The 17,755-nt window shown below is 38.2% G+C and overlaps 1 protein-coding gene and 1 pseudogene across 1 annotated transcript; both read right to left on the bottom strand.

Moving 5' to 3' along the window:
* Nucleotides 1-483: 483 nt before the first annotated feature.
* On the bottom strand, nucleotides 484-858 carry LOC146555076 (claudin-24-like; annotated as a pseudogene).
* A 2,436-nt stretch (nucleotides 859-3,294) lies between these two features.
* LOC146555077 (claudin-22-like) lies at nucleotides 3,295-3,960 on the bottom strand. The gene has a single exon (XM_085252183.1). The coding sequence runs from the start codon at nucleotides 3,958-3,960 to the stop codon at nucleotides 3,295-3,297; it is 666 nt and encodes a 221-aa protein (XP_085108309.1).
* Nucleotides 3,961-17,755: the final 13,795 nt, after the last annotated feature.

The raw sequence follows: 17,755 nt of genomic DNA on the forward strand, positions 1-17,755 counted from the left end.
TTTCAATTTAAAAAATGAAAATAAAAAGTAAAAAAAAAAAAAAAAAAAAATTTTTTTCTGTTGAAACCAATTAGGGAGTTAAAAAGTAAAAACCTATTTCTCCTGGATGCTACTTTTACCTTGGAAAAAAAAAGAAACAAAGATTTGAAGTCGGAATTAGTCTTAATTTGGTGAAAGTTTCAATCCTGAGAGTTTCATTCAAATTCAGTTAGTCCCATGTTTGGTCTCTGATCCAGAAAATGTTAAACTTTACTCTTTGTGAATCTATCTGAAATGGCTCAATTCAGAACACTCGAAAAAACTTACATGTTTGGACTGATACCCTTGATTTGAAAGGTAACCTCAATATAGGGACTGAGATAGAAGTGGGACAGAAGTGTTTCTGCTGGAGTATCTCAGACATACTTAGAACTGTTCATCGTAGTTGGGTGGGTGGGGTCTTCTACTTCTAGGGACCAGAACAATGAATGTTGGAAGGCACTCTCACACATACTCAGTCCTGGTTCTTTCAAAATTGGGTCCTGGTGTCACAATGCCCAGAGGGATGTGCACAGGCCTGTCCAGCTTCTGGAAATGAAGACAGGAAATCAGCAGCAGCGTTCCTGCCACCAGGTGGAGGATGCCTGCAATCCAGCCACAGAACAGAGCATAGCCGAACTCCCAGCGAGGGACAATCTGAGGCACTGTCTCGTCGAAGAATCTCACAAGCGTCAGGTGGGCGACGTAAGAGACCGGGATAAGGCCCAGGATCCCTGTTACCAGGCACAGTGCCCCGCCTATTGCCTTCAGCGCCCTCTTACAGCTAAAGTCATCCAGGTCATCCAGTCATCCAGAAATCCCATAAGACCCCAGACTCATTTTTACTGTCAGAAAATAACTATGGAGAGTCAGTAAAGGTGCAGTGACAGGTGGGTTCTTATGGGTTAAATGGTGAAATTACCATGAAATTTAAGCCCATGGTGAGTGTATGGAAACTTTAACCACATCACTTTTCCCCCTTTCTTCTGTATGTGCTCTAGAAATTTAGAGTTGGCTTATTCATGTCCAATTGTTATTGTGTGTCCCTGTGTGTCTCCTTAGAAATGGCTGGTACACTGAGAACTCTCCAATTCTATTCTCTCCTTTTCCCACAGTTTTATTTTTGGCCTGAAAGTGACCGTGCATCTACTCCTCATGTAACCACCTGGGTGTCTGTATATCCATCTATTTGTATGGCTGCCCACGCCCCTGTGTTTTCTCACCAGGGTTTGATTTCAAACTGAACTGATAATGAAGTCGGCAGTTCCTTGAAGACTCAAGGGAGGAGAGGAGTGTGTGAAGACAAGGATTATTTAACTCACACTTTTGAGTTTTAGTTACTTTCCCAATATATTGCTTTTTTTTATTCATTAATTTTAGTCCTTTTTAATTTTGTTAAGCCAGTTTCAATCTTAACTTGTGAGCATTTATTTATGAGCATATTTGCCTAAAATTTCAGTTTTATTTCCATCTATGTCACAGTAATCAGTGTTAGTTTGTCTGTACATCCATGTTACATTGCAGGGTTTAATGAGTCCTCTCTCACAATTTAATCCGTCTATCTATCTAACTTTTCTGTCTTTATTGACTATAAACAGTGATCTGCTGCTCAAATTAAGAGCTTTCATCATCTTTACAAGTCATTCTTTTATTTCAGCAAAATGTGCATTAAAATATGCATATAAAATATATGTTTTTCTTTGAGGAGGAAATATAAATCTTCATTACATTCTATAGTCAATAAATCTTTGATTTTATAGAAGACTTAACCAATAAAAAGTGCTTAAAAGTGAAAAAAAAAAAAACAACCCCACTTTTTGGATTCATAATTAAAAGCTCATAAAGTATTTAAATGAACTAAATATAGCAAGAAACTTCAGGAGATCTGGTCTCTTTGGCTCCAGGAAATCTAAAGCAAACATGTCAGTTAATGAAACACAGAAAAGCCAGTAAAACTCTCTGAAGTGGGGAAACGTTTTAAAGTTAATCTGCATCATATACGTTTCCATTGCTCAAATATCCAAGAAGTCTAACTAAACCAGAACTAAACAGAAGTAAAAATGTTTTCCTTCAGAGAAGTTCAGAGTTTAAAACTGTGGATGCATTTGGCAGTTTCGAAATTTTGTGACAAATGTTGATTTCAGTCTAAGGGAAATATTTAGTAAAAATAAAAATTACTCCCAAAACAAACAAAACAAACACCACAAACAAATTTACTTTTTTAAGAAATATATTTTTGCTGCTTTAAAATTGGAAAGAGAAAGAAAATAAAGTTGCATTAAAATTCTTATTTCTAAATGTAGCTCTGAATTGGTGAGTTTTACACTTTAAACTGTTTCAAAGGTGCAAGGGTTTTCCAAACTTTGTGTGTTTCAGTCAGGTGAAACTTTGTAATCATTTTTACTCTATATAGTAGCTTGTAAAAAAATCAGCTTTTTTAAAAACTACATAGGGTCAAATCCAGTTTCCAAAGTGCATGACTCTACTACTACTAGATTTTAAACCACTGAATGTCTGACTGGTTTTCAGCACTCATCTGTGAAATAAGTATTTTCAATAGTCTGAGCATTGTTTAGAACCTCACTGAGAGAAATAATGAATCTAAACTAGTTTTATTTTCTTCCTCTAGTTCTTATTCTGACTTTGGAACATTTCTCATTGATCCTGACAGTCTGCAGTGTCTAACAAATGAGTTGGCTTTCTAAACCTTTTTTAAAAATGTAATCTTAGAAACACAGGCCTTATTCACAGCTGGACACATTTGTTGTTTATCACATTTAAGGTGAGTAATGCATGTGTCTAGCTGTAGTCCAGTTTAAAGCAGGAAAACAAATTTTCACTCAAATTTTTCTGTTGAAACCAATTAGGGAGTTAAAAAGTAAAAACCTATTTCTCCTGGATGCTACTTTTACCTTGGAAAAAAAAAGAAACAAAGATTTGAAGTCGGAATTAGTCTTAATTTGGTGAAAGTTTCAATCCTGAGAGTTTCATTCAAATTCAGTTAGTCCCATGTTTGGTCTCTGATCCAGAAAATGTTAAACTTTACTCTTTGTGAATCTATCTGAAATGGCTCAATTCAGAACACTCGAAAAAACTTACATGTTTGGACTGATACCCTTGATTTGAAAGGTAACCTCAATATAGGGACTGAGATAGAAGTGGGACAGAAGTGTTTCTGCTGGAGTATCTCAGACATACTTAGAACTGTTCATCGTAGTTGGGTGGGTGGGGTCTTCTACTTCTAGGGACCAGAACAATGAATGTTGGAAGGCACTCTCACACATACTCAGTCCTGGTTCTTTCAAAATTGGGTCCTGGTGTCACAATGCCCAGAGGGATGTGCACAGGCCTGTCCAGCTTCTGGAAATGAAGACAGGAAATCAGCAGCAGCGTTCCTGCCACCAGGTGGAGGATGCCTGCAATCCAGCCACAGAACAGAGCATAGCCGAACTCCCAGCGAGGGACAATCTGAGGCACTGTCTCGTCGAAGAATCTCACAAGCGTCAGGTGGGCGACGTAAGAGACCGGGATAAGGCCCAGGATCCCTGTTACCAGGCACAGTGCCCCGCCTATTGCCTTCAGCGCCCTCTTACAGCTAAAGTCATCCAGGTGGTTTTGGCAGCCATTAACCAGGCGGATACCGGGGATGGCCAGCAGCACACCCAACAATCCCACCCCCAGCACCAAGGACATGAGAATCCGGGCCAGTATAATGTCTGGTGGCAGTTCAAACATGCTGTCATAGGGCCGGCACTCCAGCTTATCCGTCGCTTCCTGGCTCACACAGGTCACCCAGAGGCCCATGTTAGTTTCCTCAGTGGGAAGCAGGTCTGTAGACAGTGTGATCCATGAAGGCATCAGGATGGTGGTCAGGGAACAGATCCAGGCCACTATTGCTAAACCAACCCCCAGCAGCTCTAGAGTGCCATTGCTAGAGTCCATGACAGCGATGCTGTAGCTCTCAGAGGGTCCTGGTCTTTACTTTGCTCCTTTCAGGAGGGGGATCTGCTGGGACATCAATGCTAGCAGAGACAGACTTTGCAGTCAGGCCCAGCTGGAAAAGTTATCACACCCTGTCCAGGCAGAGGAAGGCTATGATTGGCCGACTGGAAACAACAGGATTGCTGTGAGGTCACCTGCAGGCAGGATTTTCTTCGAGAGAGGATGTTATCGATGCCTGCATCTCTGACTGTAAAGCATTTGATGTCAATGGCATTGCTCGCTCGGCTTCTCTGCTTTCTTCATCCTTGCCCCTCCTCCCCACAGAATCACCAGTGAAAACTGACACTTTTACACAATCAGGCAAAAAGTTCAGGCTTTCTTCAGCAGATCAACAGAATACAAGAAACAATTTGCACCTGCACACTTACAGAATCAACAGCACTGTGGGTGGAATACACAGTGAGAAAATGAACCTATTTAGGCAAGTCACTTTTCCTAATTCACTGAATTTTCTTTTTTCCTAACACTTATTTTTTTTCAGTTGAGCTTTTTAGTCTTCAAAGGTGTCACCAAATTCCAAACTCTATATCTGGTCAAAAAGAGGATTTGTAGGACACTTGTTTTGGAAATAAAACTGAAATTATTTTGTGTTGAAGATATTCACATTTATTCTATCAAAATATTAATATATCTTTAGTTTCTGTGAAAATGTACAGATAGCTTGAATGGAGTCTGATTGGGTCTAATTTTAGGTTATTTGTGGTGAAGAGAAGACTGATAATATTGAGATTGGTCAATATCTAATTAAACTAAAAATAATAAATACTGAAATATACACTTTTTTGTCCATAAAAAGATGTGAAAAGTTATTTTTTAAAATCAAATTTCAGCCAGTTTTTTTTTTGGGCCTGATGGTACCTCCTGCTGGTAGTTTGCAGAGACTACACATAAAGAAATGCAGTACATGTTTACATTCCAGGTTCTACTGTAAATAAAAATCTGGGGTCAACCTTTCCTAAAGACTCTTAATGTTGTAGGGTTGTCCTGGGAGACATGCTTTTGTCATGAATATATCCTTGGCAGACCGGGATTTTCAGGAATCAAGAACAGAGGGCTTGATCTTCTAGTGTTCACCCTTTTCATCCTACCTGAGAAGGTCTATGCCAGGGTGCTGGAACTCCTGGAAAGGACAGTCTATCCAACAGTTGAATATTAGGTCGAGGAGGAACAATCAAGTTTTCATTCTGGTCATGGAACACTGAATCACCTCTTTATCATCTTGAAGCTGCACAAGGGTACATGGAAGTTTCCCAAGTGTTTTGTGTACACTAAGAAGTCATTTAACTAGGACATCCTATGGGGATAGCTTCAGGAGCACATACTGTACTGTAATGAGTGAACAAACTCTTGGATGCTACAAATACAGTTTTCATATTTCCATAAAAGGAAGAAAATGGTGAAAAAACTTAAACTTATACAAAACAATACTTTCATTATTTCCAAGATTCCTATTCTGTGTTTTTGTTTTTGAACTTACTATCAAACACACAAACATATATTACAGGTTGCAAATACATTTGATGCTACTTGTCATTTCTATATATAGTATCTATCCATCTATCTCTATTTATATATGCCTAAATGTAATTTTACTGTACTACAGTTAATATGGGCAGTTCTTTTCCTCCCCTTTAGATGGTGATACATACTCACCAATAAGCACCAAGCAGATCAGCTTTATGACAAGAATTGCAGTAGTATTAAGTTTTGCTTGGCCATTGTGGTCTGAATGTTTGACATCATACAAAATAAAAGACACATCTATCTATCTATCTATCTATCTATCTATCTATCTATCTATCTATCTATCTATCTATCTATCTATCTATCTATCTATCTATCTATCTATCTATCTATCTATCTATCTATCTATCTATCTATCTATCTATCTATCGGTTACAACAACTCTTAATATGCAGGTACCTGCTGACTTTGTATTGGCCCTAATAGATCCACAAAAATACACTGGAAATGGTGCATGCATGTGTTTGTGTGCTGTTTGTCTGAAATAGCTGGTGTCTCTTTGTAGTGACTTTAATCCCAACCCAAAATGGAAACACACATACAGCCAGCATATACAGAGTTTGCCAACAGCACCTGAATCTATGACATACTGTGTTGCATTTTTCCCACTGAGAAACTATTTGCTTACAAAAAAGTAAGCATTGCTATATTTCATGCAACTGAATAATGCTTCAGTGTTTTTCAGGGACAAAAAGATGGAGGGAAAAAATGTGGTTAATGGGTAGTCTTTTGTGGTTTTAGGCATTTTCAGGAATGTCCAGGTTTTGCTTTCATAGTCTCTCTGCCATCACATCCCACCAATGTGCATGTCACTGTGTAGCTGTGTCTATGGCTGACCTAGACTGACTAAAGAGTATATTTAATATGAATTGGTGTCCCTTTGTTTTTGCCTGACCAGCTCACCTCAGACACATTATTGTTAGAAGTGAGATTCGTTGATTCCTTTCAACCAAATTTGACAGACTTCTGCTAAATGTATGCAGATACTTAAACTTACAATATATAAACGGCCAGAGTATTTGATTTGTAAAAACAGAGGCAAAGTGTTAAATATCTTGTAATATTAAATTGACATAAATCAATTTTTTAAATACCTGGTTTATTGCTAAGTGTTTGTATTATATAAATGTGCCAACAGAATTAATCAATCATGCTTTTCGAACGGCCAAGATGTTTGTGTTCTGGGGTTGGTGAGCGAACATTTTGTATTTTATTTATTGGTTACTTAACACTAACTTGCAGGTTAGATTGCTAACCTAGCTACCTTTAAAAGGGAAAGCGGTGGGCTGCAGATCACAGATTAGAATTAACTTCTGCAAAAATGATAAATGTAAGCCTAATATTCCATTTCTGTCTCTTTAGCAGTTTACAGACTTTTTCTGCAATGTTTTTCTTCATTGCAAAGAATAACTAAATAAATTACATAGTCCAGATAGTACTTGATTCATTCAAAAAAAAAAAAAAGATTAAAGCATCACAATTAATTTTAATTAAATTGCATACATTAAGTGCCTTTTGTGTGAGTCCACTGAGTTGATAACTTTCTCTAAACTTTATTTTACGTTCCAAGATGCTGATTCTGTGGATGGGGATCACATCACGAGCTTGCGGCAGCCAATGGGAGGAGAAATTAGAAGTGGTGATTAAAGATGATGGTTGTTAAGGAGAGAGACATGTCTCCCTCCTTCTTATTCCCATCTAGGTCTGGCTCTACTATCAATGGGAGCTTTCACTTTGCTTTTGCATGAAAAAATATGATGGTTGTGTGTGTGTGTGTGTGTGTGTGTGTGTGTGTGTGTGTGTGTGTGTGTGTGTGTGTGTGTGACAGATAGAGTCCAACAGTCCACTCCAATGCATGAGTGGCTTGGAAAGGTGCCAGCATGCAAAAACCTAGCAACAAGATTTGACTTGGCCTGCTGAGAGAGAGTGAGAAATAGAGAGTGAGAGAGCGAGCGAGCGAGAGATCTGGCATGTGCACAGCATGGGCATATGGATCTTTGTTTGTCCGTTTTGGACCATTTAGTCATTCTGTCACTCCAACTGGACTACTTAGCGAATTGGTGCTACTTGGTTCTGAATCGCACACACACACACACAAACGTATTTGCAAAGACACACATGGGTGAGCCGAGCCTTGACTCTACTGCTTTACAGTCTGTTACTGTTCACATGGCCTGAATGAAATAAAAAACCTTTTCCAATTAATCCTTTTAACCAACATGTGTGATCCCTGGCTCACGCTGATGTGGCCTTCAAGCTAACCGAGTCTATGCCAAGTCAAGTCACTTCATAGCCCCTAGAGCCTTTGCTGACCATCAGCACTGATCAGCTATGAAGGTAGCCAGCTCCAACATTGATTTCCATTTACTTCTGAATCCAGTTAAATATATGTGGGGTTCACTCAAAGGCCTGTTTTTTTGTTTGTTTTTCTTTTGCTTCTTACAGAGTCTGACAATTTCTAGCTGGACTTATAAAAGATTATTTGAAGGTGCAAATATTGTTTGCTGAAATATAAAATACTGTATTTAACCCCTGTGTACTTTTTGCTTTAAAAAATAACCCTCAAAATCCATACCTCTAATTCAAACTTTTTCCTTGCTGACAACCCAGTTTGGTGAGCAGCGGTTTTGTCTTGGTCTGTCTTCCATGGATGCCATTTTTGCAATGTCTCTTTCCTATTGTTTAATCATGAGCACTGATCAAGACGAGTGAGGCCACCAGTTCTTTAGATGTTCTTTTGGACCTTCTGGATGACTCATTGATGCACTCTTGGAATAATTTTGGTTGGCTGGCCAAAAAATAAATGGTTCTTACTGTGGTTCACTGGAGTTCCAAAGTCTTAGAAATGGCTTTCAAACCCTTTCCAGACTGATAGATGACTTTGTTTCTCAGCTCTTTCCTAAGGTTGTGGCATGTTGTGTTGCTTTTTGGGATGTTTATTTGTCAGACAGATTGTACTATTAAGACATTTCTTGTTGAATCAAGCAACCACTTTATGTGGCAGTAAACACGCGCTTTCCAAAAAAGAAAAAAAAAAAAGGTTAATTGCAGTTAATTCATGATTTAACTACTTATTTGATTGCTTTTTTGCACAAGGCCAGGTAGGTTTGGTTAACTTTTTTTTTTATCTCATTGAATTAAATCATCATTTAAAAACTGCATTTTGTACTTATTCAGACTAACTAAAATTTGTTGATGACTTTAAACATTTAAGTGGGTCAAATATGCTTCACTGCACTGCAGGTCCATTTTTGCACCATCCAGTAAGTATAAATAATACCTGTGAGCTAAAATTCCATACTTTAGACTGCTCTAAACAAGAGGGCTGTTGAAACCATTGCGCACTCACCTTGCTGTTTATGAGGGAGGCCAATCAGAAAAAAACTGGCTCAAAATTAGGCGAAGGAAGCTAAATTGGTTTCTTTCAGTCAATGGATGAACACAGCAGTCGTCCAATAACCAGTGCAAGGCAAGTAAGGATTATTTGACTGATAAATTGAAAAAATGCTACCTGAGCAGAGTCCAAAGAATAAAAATAATAAGCTGAAAAAGAGCATACCTTTTTAGTTTTTCTCACTGTCATTTTGTAGCTGTACTCAGGCAGCTCCATGCATGCTGATGTTCAAACTGAGTGTTACCATTTGGAAAAACTTTACTTCATTAGACATTTTTGGATAACACTTTACACAAACTATGGGTTTAAAGCATAAATCTTAGAAAGATAGATAGCTCAGTCACAGGACTCAGTTTATACTCAAAGTAATGACCTAAAAATCTTAAACATATCTTAAAGATATCTTTAATTCCCAAATTTGACAACTTAATAAGTGTCCTTCCATGTACTGTAAGGGTGAACAATACAACACTCACTCCCTACCATTTGAACATACTTTTTCCCCATTATCTGAACTGTTCCCAGCAGGGCTGCTGCCTGGTTTATCCCAGCAGTAAGAACCCTTTCAAACTTAATGTATTTTTTAAAACAACCTGCTTATACCACTGTCCCATCTCCTGCACAGATCCAGGTTTGAAAAAGTTTAGAGAACTCGTTGGTGTATCATTTTGTCAACATGGCAGCATGTCAAACAGTCCCCCAGGGTTCCTAGCAGCTTCAAACCTCTGCTAGAATTAAACCATTTTTAAATTAGCCCCGTACAGAAATATTCTAAATCTGTCATGCTTTAACGTGGTGTCACATTTCCTCAGATTACCATCATTACAGTAATTAATGCTTTAATTTCTGAGTATGTTTTGAAATGAAACCCAAAGTGCCACGATTTTAATGTAATATGGGACTAATGTGGTGTGGAACATTTGGTAATCTGGCTCCCATATGCCTCGGATCTGCCGAATGGGTTTTATCAGCTGTAATACGGTTCAAACACTGAGCTGCAGTTAGTTCGAAGGAAAATAGGCTGCAGAAATAAACTTTCTGTTCAAGTCCTGAGACATTTTTAGCACATGCAAAGTGCAGAACGAAAGGAAAGTTGTGAAGATGAAATTGAATGATGCAGATTTTACAGCACAAGTAAAGTAACTAATTTATTTCAGTTTTTTAACTGGCTTCTGTTTTGTTCGGTTTATAGGCTTGTGACTAATTTTACAGCACAAAGGGAAAATGGAAGAGAAATAATGGAATATGCAGATTTCATAACCTGTGATTTCTTTTGTCCCCAAATAAACTGACCGACCTTTGAGTGAATAAAATGAATAAGCTCTTTTCTTGTCACCCACAGATGAATCACTAACTAGGTTACAGGTTCCCATAAATTACTTAATGGGCTACACTTCCAGCTCCACATGGCCTTTCTCTGGCCTTACACACAGTATCTAATATATCTAGTTCATTCAAATGCTGTTACGCATAATGAATATTGCCAGCTGTGAGGCTAGTATTGAAATATACTATTAATAATCCCGAACACATGAATAACACTCTTTCTCATTCCATAGTGTAAATCTAATCTTTTGTCTGTGGTGGTTTATACCTTGTTGTGAAGCTTTGCTGGGCTCTGATCCGCTCCTGTCGCTGTTATTCTCTACACCAACCACTTAGCACTTCTCCCATGGGTTCCACATCTGACTCAATTCCCCTGTGATTGGTTTATGGCAACCATATCCCAGACCTGATTAAACACTATGGATGCATTTACAGTAGTCCTGAGATGGAGAATTACTGCTCTCCTGTCAACACAGGATGGAAGCAATTTGTATTTAATAATACACTATATTGTGAAGGAAACAGAGCATCAATACTTTACTAAATATTAATACTACTTTACATAATCATTGCCAAATTATAAAACGACTACTTCACAGACTATGGATATCTGTCAGGGCAAGCAAGACTAGCAGTGCTTGCCCAAAGAAATTTAAAAACAGACATCGGTTAAAACATGTAAAATAAAAGGAATTTCCCTTCCTTCAGCTCAAACAACACTCTCAAGTTATCTGTATTCATCTTGTGAGTTATTGCCTCTCTAACCAGCTCCCAGTTTGAATGTGGGCAACCTTTTAGGATCAGCCTTAAAACTTTGCTTTTTGATAAAGCTTATAGTTAGGGCTGAATCAGCTGACCCCGAACCCTGCATAGTTACGCTATCATAGGTCTAGAGTCTCTTTATCGAGCATTTCTATTTGACTCACCTCTATTCATTCACTTCTGTATTTATACACTACATTTAGTCATCAGTTATTATTCATCTGTGACTCTCTCCCACAGCGTGTCTTTTTTGTCTTGTCTTCTTCCCCTTACCCCCAGTTAGACATGGTTGATGGTCGCCCCTTCCTAAGCGTGGTTCTAACCTGCAGGTTTCTTCCTGTTAAAAGGGAGCTGTTCCTTCCCACTTTCACCAAGTTGTTGTTCAGAAGAGGTTGTCTGGTTGTTGATTTTTGAGAGGATTAGATTTTTTAGATTAGAGGATATTTTTAAACATTTTTTTTATTGTTAGTAAACCAGTGATTTTTGATAGAGACTCATGAGTGACTGCTGTGCTAGACAGACTATCCCTATCAGCTTTCACTGATCTGTGGTCAGTTTTGAGCTGCACATTTTTGTGCTAATTTGCAGATATGTTTTTAAAACCAAAATACTATGATTTATTATCTTAGCAGATGGATTTTTCATGTGCTAAGTACTTTGGCCAACACGTGTTGTAAAGAGTTGATAACTCTGTAGTAGGTTAGCAATGGATGCCAGTACAGAGATCATTTAGATGATGAAAATGGGCCATCAATACTTTAAAAATCATTTGGTGGGTTACATCACCGTAAATCATCAATAACAGGCTTCAATTATATATGAATATATTTTAATATACTTTTAAAATCAAGATGTACAGTACTGTGCAAAGGGTTCTATATTTCTATACATTTTCTTTCTAAGGAGGATGTGCTTACTGCCATCTATAAATCATGGTAGAGTCTCTGTCAAGGTTTGGAGCTGCATTTTAGTCGCTTGTATTAAAGATCTTGTGCAAATGGAATTATGAACCCAGAAGAATATTACCAGATTTCGATCCATTTGGCAGCATAGCAGTGATCACAAACACTCTGTCAGCACAGTAAAAGCATAGCTGGATAGAATAACACACAGTGGAAGATGATCAGTCATGGATTGGCCTCCCCAGAGTTCAGTCCTCAGCATTATTTAAGCAGTGTTGGGTCATCTTGATAAAGAACAGAACAAAAGGCAGTCATCACCCAAAGAAGAGCTTTAAATGTATTTCAAGAAACCTGAAGAATGATTCATAAGAACTACTTAAAGATAATACAAGATAATACAAGAAAACTGCCTTAGAGAGTTTGGGTTGTGTTGAAGAATAAAGTGGTGATACCAAATATTGACTTCCAAGCTTGTCTTTGCCTTATACACTGTATTTCCATTTATTTTTGCACATGTTTTGATAAATCACTGCACCTATTTTTCATTTTTCTACCAAAATATGAATAGTACTGTATTCAATTTTCTGGAGCTCATACAGACATATTTTCTATTTGTTTTCTTGGGATTTTTAGGCATACAGTAACCTCACAGGTTGACAACAAAACACATCTGACTGTAAGTTTTGATATCTCCAGTAATGACAATACTGATGGGGATTCCTCTGTATTTTATTGTTGTTGCTAGTGCTGCAGAGAGAGCATTGGGATTTTTTCTCTCTCAATGTAGCCTGTATTTATCATTACTGTTATAGCTCCACTCTTATCTTTGCAAAATGTTATAGAACATAGTATGGAAATAGGAACAGATATGAAAGTGGAAGATTTGATTTTCCTGGTTCATAGTTACATTGTTATTTCTTCTGTGTTTATTGTTCAGTGTACTATGTTGATAGTGGTTGATAGGCTACGAGGAAAAACGCAAAGTGATATGATGTGGGGCAACACTTTTGTCTTTTGAACATTGCCTACTGTAATATAATTTAGAATCACTAGAGGGTCAAAGGTTATCTACTGTAGATTTTTATTTTATGAATGTTCTACTGGTGTGTTAATTACTATATAGCACAATCATATACAAAATAAAAGATGGCTGTAGCTACTGTTATGTCACCCACTGGATTCTGAAATTCTACCTTGAAGCCACGAGATGAGTATTTTTGCCATCACCATCTTGGCTAAAAAATGCAAACAGATGGGATGCAGGACAGGTCATACTGTAAAACCGTATGCTCATTGGCTAAAGATGTGATTTACTCTCACACCCCTTCATTTTGAAATGTGGTATGACCATGAGCTACAAATCTGACTTAATTTTCATTCATTGTGACCCAACACGAGTCAGTGAGCCTATAAATCAGGCAGGAAAGTGTTTACAGAAATCAACTTTTCCCATAGACTTCTACAGGACAAGGACTACAGCTATCGCCATCTAGTGGACTTCAGATAAAATGCAGATTTAGGACACTCCTTTTTTGGGTTATTTTTTCTGACGGGAAGATACGTGCATGTTTTACATTGTCTATGAGTGCAGTGCTCTGTTAAGGCGTCTATTATTAAAGTATTATATAATAGCAGAAATAATAACAATGTGAAACACACTGACAGATGACAGGGTACATGCTGTGCATACAGTGAAATACTGTTTGTGTGGGTTTGCGTTAGTTCCATTGTTCTGACAAACCATCCTACTTTGGTAAAACGTCCTACCATAAGTAGTTTATGCACATTTCTGCTGGAACAGAGTAATTCCAGCACAAATGTAAGTAGGTATGACGGTTTGCCACTTAACTTTGCCCATCAGAGTATGCTTCCAGCTCATATTCATAAAGCCAGGACAGTTTGGCACTTCATTTTACCCGTTAAAGTATGCTTGTAGGTAACATGCACAAAGGTAGCATGATTTGCCCATTAATTTTAGCCGTTAAAGTATGCTTCTAGCTCATATTAACAAAGGCAGAATGTGCACGCGCAGAACGCAGAACAGGTAGGATGGTTTGCCAGGTAGGATGGATTCCCAGAACACCGTACAGCAGGTGTGAGCAGTAACTCAACCTGTTAACAAGATCTAACACACACACACACACACACACACACACACACACACACACACACACACACACACACACACACACACACACACACACACACACACTTCGCAGTGACTTCAATAAACAACTATTTACACCCACAAGGAATTTCCATTACTTCAGCGACAGAGAGTTGGTCGGTGTGTGTGTGTGTGTGTGTGTGTGTGTGAGAGAGAGAGAGAGAGAGAGAGAGAGAGAGAGAGAAAGAGCAAGTGACAGAGAGAGGTGGTAGTGGTGGTGATGAGGGGTCCCTTTCTACTAGCTTTGAGATTACTGCTCATCATTGCTGAAATAGTCAGCTTAAATGGAATTGATCTGTATGTGTACACACGTGGGCTCGTGTTCAGTAACATGTTTCCAGTTCGAGTTTTTTGCCTCCAAATGAAAATAACATAAGTGGCAGCTGAAACTAATAACAACCATCGTGTACTTAATGTATGATTATTAATTTTTAAAACATTTTTATATTAAAATCAAATCACTTCCTTTCTTTCTGATTTGATTTTAAACATTGCTTTTCCGTCTAGCCAACCTGAAATCCTTCACCGTGGCGAATGACTCCTGGCTCGTAACTATTGTGAGCACACCGCATTAAACCCTCACAACGCGAACTCATCAAATGAACGATCGATCTAAGCAAGAGGAAACTAGGAGACTGCCAGTGTGTATAAAACTCAGAAATGAAAGGACATGAGGTCGCATTACTTGGATTTCAGCACTGAAGATTTCAGCCGATGCAATATTCTGCTGGGCAATTAGTGCTGAAGATGAGAGAACATTACATTGCTTTGCTGATAGTTGTTATCTATTAAGGTGGAATTCTGAAAGTTGCTGTTTCAGATGGTGTTACATTGAAATCAAAGGCGCTTTGTGAAAGATTGATTCAGAGAAGTTTCATAACCTTGACAAGTACATTTTCAAGAGACTCCTATGGGCCTGAGACTGTCTGTCACAAGCGCTGAATACCTAGGGTTAGATTTCAGCCGCCTGGCCTTACTCTGACAGGGCCTGTGGACAACCTTGAGATAAGCACATTTATTTTATAGCATAGGGTGAAACTGACTTATGGTGCCTTCCTTTTTTGTCAACCAGTCGCTAGAAAACCCAAACCATTCTGAGTGAATGTTTTTAGCAAAAATGGTATGTGTAACCAACACATGATGCTGGTGTCCCGGGACTTACATAGATGAACCTCACTTATGCCCTGGCTGGTTCTTGTGTTAGACAAAAGCCTGCACATACTACTATACTGCTGCTGTAAATACTCACATATTATTTTCAAGACTCAAAAAATTATTAAATAATAAAATTAAGACAGAATTTCTTTGTGCTATTCACAAAAAAAAAGCCCTGCCTAATATTCCTCGGGGCCCAAGAACAGCTCTGATGCACCAAGAGATGTACCCAACAAAATCTCTGGAGGTGTATAAGGCAACATTGTGGAATACTGTAAACTCAGAGATTAGGCCTTGTTTGCATTGGGTTTGTTTTCCAACACATCCAGTGGATGCTGGATCAAAATTTGGGTCCAAGTCAACACTTTCTGAAACTCTTAAACAGTGTTTTGGAGTTTGGCAGAGCACTTTATGCCCCTGCAACAGTGTTTAAGTAGGTGTTATGTGAGAAATTAACGACTACAGAGATGCATGGAATGTCACTTTCCATTGTTTTTCTACCTTTATGTCTTAGCATGTATCTGGACATGCACGAAACATTGTTCAGACCAGAGGCCTGTACTACAAAGAAGGATTATCCAGGTAATTGTGGTGTTAGTGCTGGGTTTTCAGTTTTACGGAGGCAGTTACTTCTTACCAGGGTACATCACCATAGTAACTTATGCTGCAGGACTAACCTGCTGCAGAGCAAGTTATGTTCCAGATTATTAGCAGGAATACTTTCACCAACCACTGACCAATCAGTTCTTGGGAAAAATGTGTCCCCTTCCTGAAAGATCCTTCAGACCTCTGTGTGCAAAGAGCCAAAAGGTCCTAAGTTTTTTTTTATAACATCTAAAGTCTTTTGATGAGCACCTGTAAGGAATCTAGGTTCCTAGATGAAGAGGGGAAAGCTCGTTCTCTTGTCACAAGAGGTCGTCACAGTAGGCTGATATTAAAAAGAAGCAACAAAACAAAACTACAACTATCTTATGCACAGACACACATGAAAATTTAATGGAGTAATAATTGTAATTCATTAGATTATCCTGTGTTTTAATGACAGAATGTTCATATTCTGTTAACTTACAATTTTGCCAACATTTCTCTTTAAATAGGCTTTATTCATATATTCCTATTTATTCTATTAATGAACTCGGTCTTACTGAGCCATCTGAAAGTGTTTAAAACACACATACATTCTTACTGTGTGTGTTTCAGTACTTAACTACTGTAGACTACTTTTCCCATGACAAGGATGAGATATAGTTTTTCTTCCCTTGTAAGACTAGCTGCTCTGCTGTTAGTAGACTTATCCATGGTTGTGACCTGTCAAATCCTGCCAATGCCACCCTTTTCAGGAGAACTTGTTTGCAGCCAAACCAATAAACCCCGGGTTAACTTATCAAACTGATAACAGCCATCTTGTGACTGCTTAGCTTGACTGTCAATGTTAGATCAAGAGAAAGCAGATAAGAAAAAGATATTGGGGGTATGTTGGTTTGTAGTACAGGAGCCAGGCCAGCCTTCTTTCGTCACTCCATGGTCCAGTTCTGTCAATAGTCTTCCATTTGAAGGTGTTTTTGGTGGTGGATAGTTGTCAGCATGCGAGCTCTGACACCTTGATCTCATACCCACTATTAAGATTTTCAGTAATGTAATGTAGCTCTTGTATGAGACCATGCAGGACAGTCAACTCTCCCTTCATTCATAATAAATGAACAGATGAGTCTTGTGCACATGACCCTGTCACTAGTTTACTTTTTGTGGAAACTAACTGCTTAAAAAACTTGGAATATCCCAGAATAATGTCTGATTTGATATATTTTATTCATGTTTTGTCAAGGTATCTTTTTGCCCTTTTTCAAAGTCGCCGAGCTCCTAACACCTGTCCGTGTTTTTTCCTTTTTCAACCAGAGCTGCCTGTTGATTTTCTGCCTAGCTTGTTACTCTGGGCTGAGAGCCACAAAGAGGAAGCAGACAGACTAAACAAACTGATGTTATGTTAAAACTTGACATGTTAAAACATGACATCAACTTCATGCTTTAATATTGGTTTAAGATTGGCTGCATTGGGCTTTAATCATAAAGATGACATTTGTTTTGTGCTTTGTCAGAACTGTACTTTTCAGCATCAGCTCCGTGTTTTTCAGTTCCGACCAGAAGCTTAGTAGATCTGAAAAAAACAAGAAATTTTAAAAATGAACGATTCTATTTCCACATATATTCTTACTCATGGATATTCAAACCTTCTATTTATACGATTCAGAACGTGTCCTGCATTCTGTTTTCTGTTATATTTGCATTGTTATTGTTTAGTGCTGATTGAGCTGGCGAGAGAGGGTTGCCTATGCTAACACTTGAGGAATGTAATGGTACAGCAGGAGATGTGTGTTCTGATTTGCAACCAACTCCCTCCTTAACACCCTGACAAGGCTCACTGATGCATCTCTATGGGCAGAAATCTGTGCCATCAGAAACTGAATTTGAATAAGTTAAATTTGAATTTGAATTGCTCAGATTGAA

The sequence above is a fragment of the Mchenga conophoros genome, linkage group LG17, assembly GCF_057382185.1.
Source record: "Mchenga conophoros isolate Kocher_MC1m ecotype Shallow Benthic linkage group LG17, M_conophoros_male_GT1.1, whole genome shotgun sequence".
Classification (NCBI taxonomy): Eukaryota; Metazoa; Chordata; class Actinopteri; order Cichliformes; family Cichlidae; genus Mchenga; species Mchenga conophoros.

What these genes read in the sequence shown, in the direction of transcription:
- LOC146555077 (XM_085252183.1), bottom strand. Translation starts at nt 3,960, where the DNA reads ATGGACTCTAGCAATGGCACTCTAGAGCTGCTGGGGGTTGGTTTAGCA.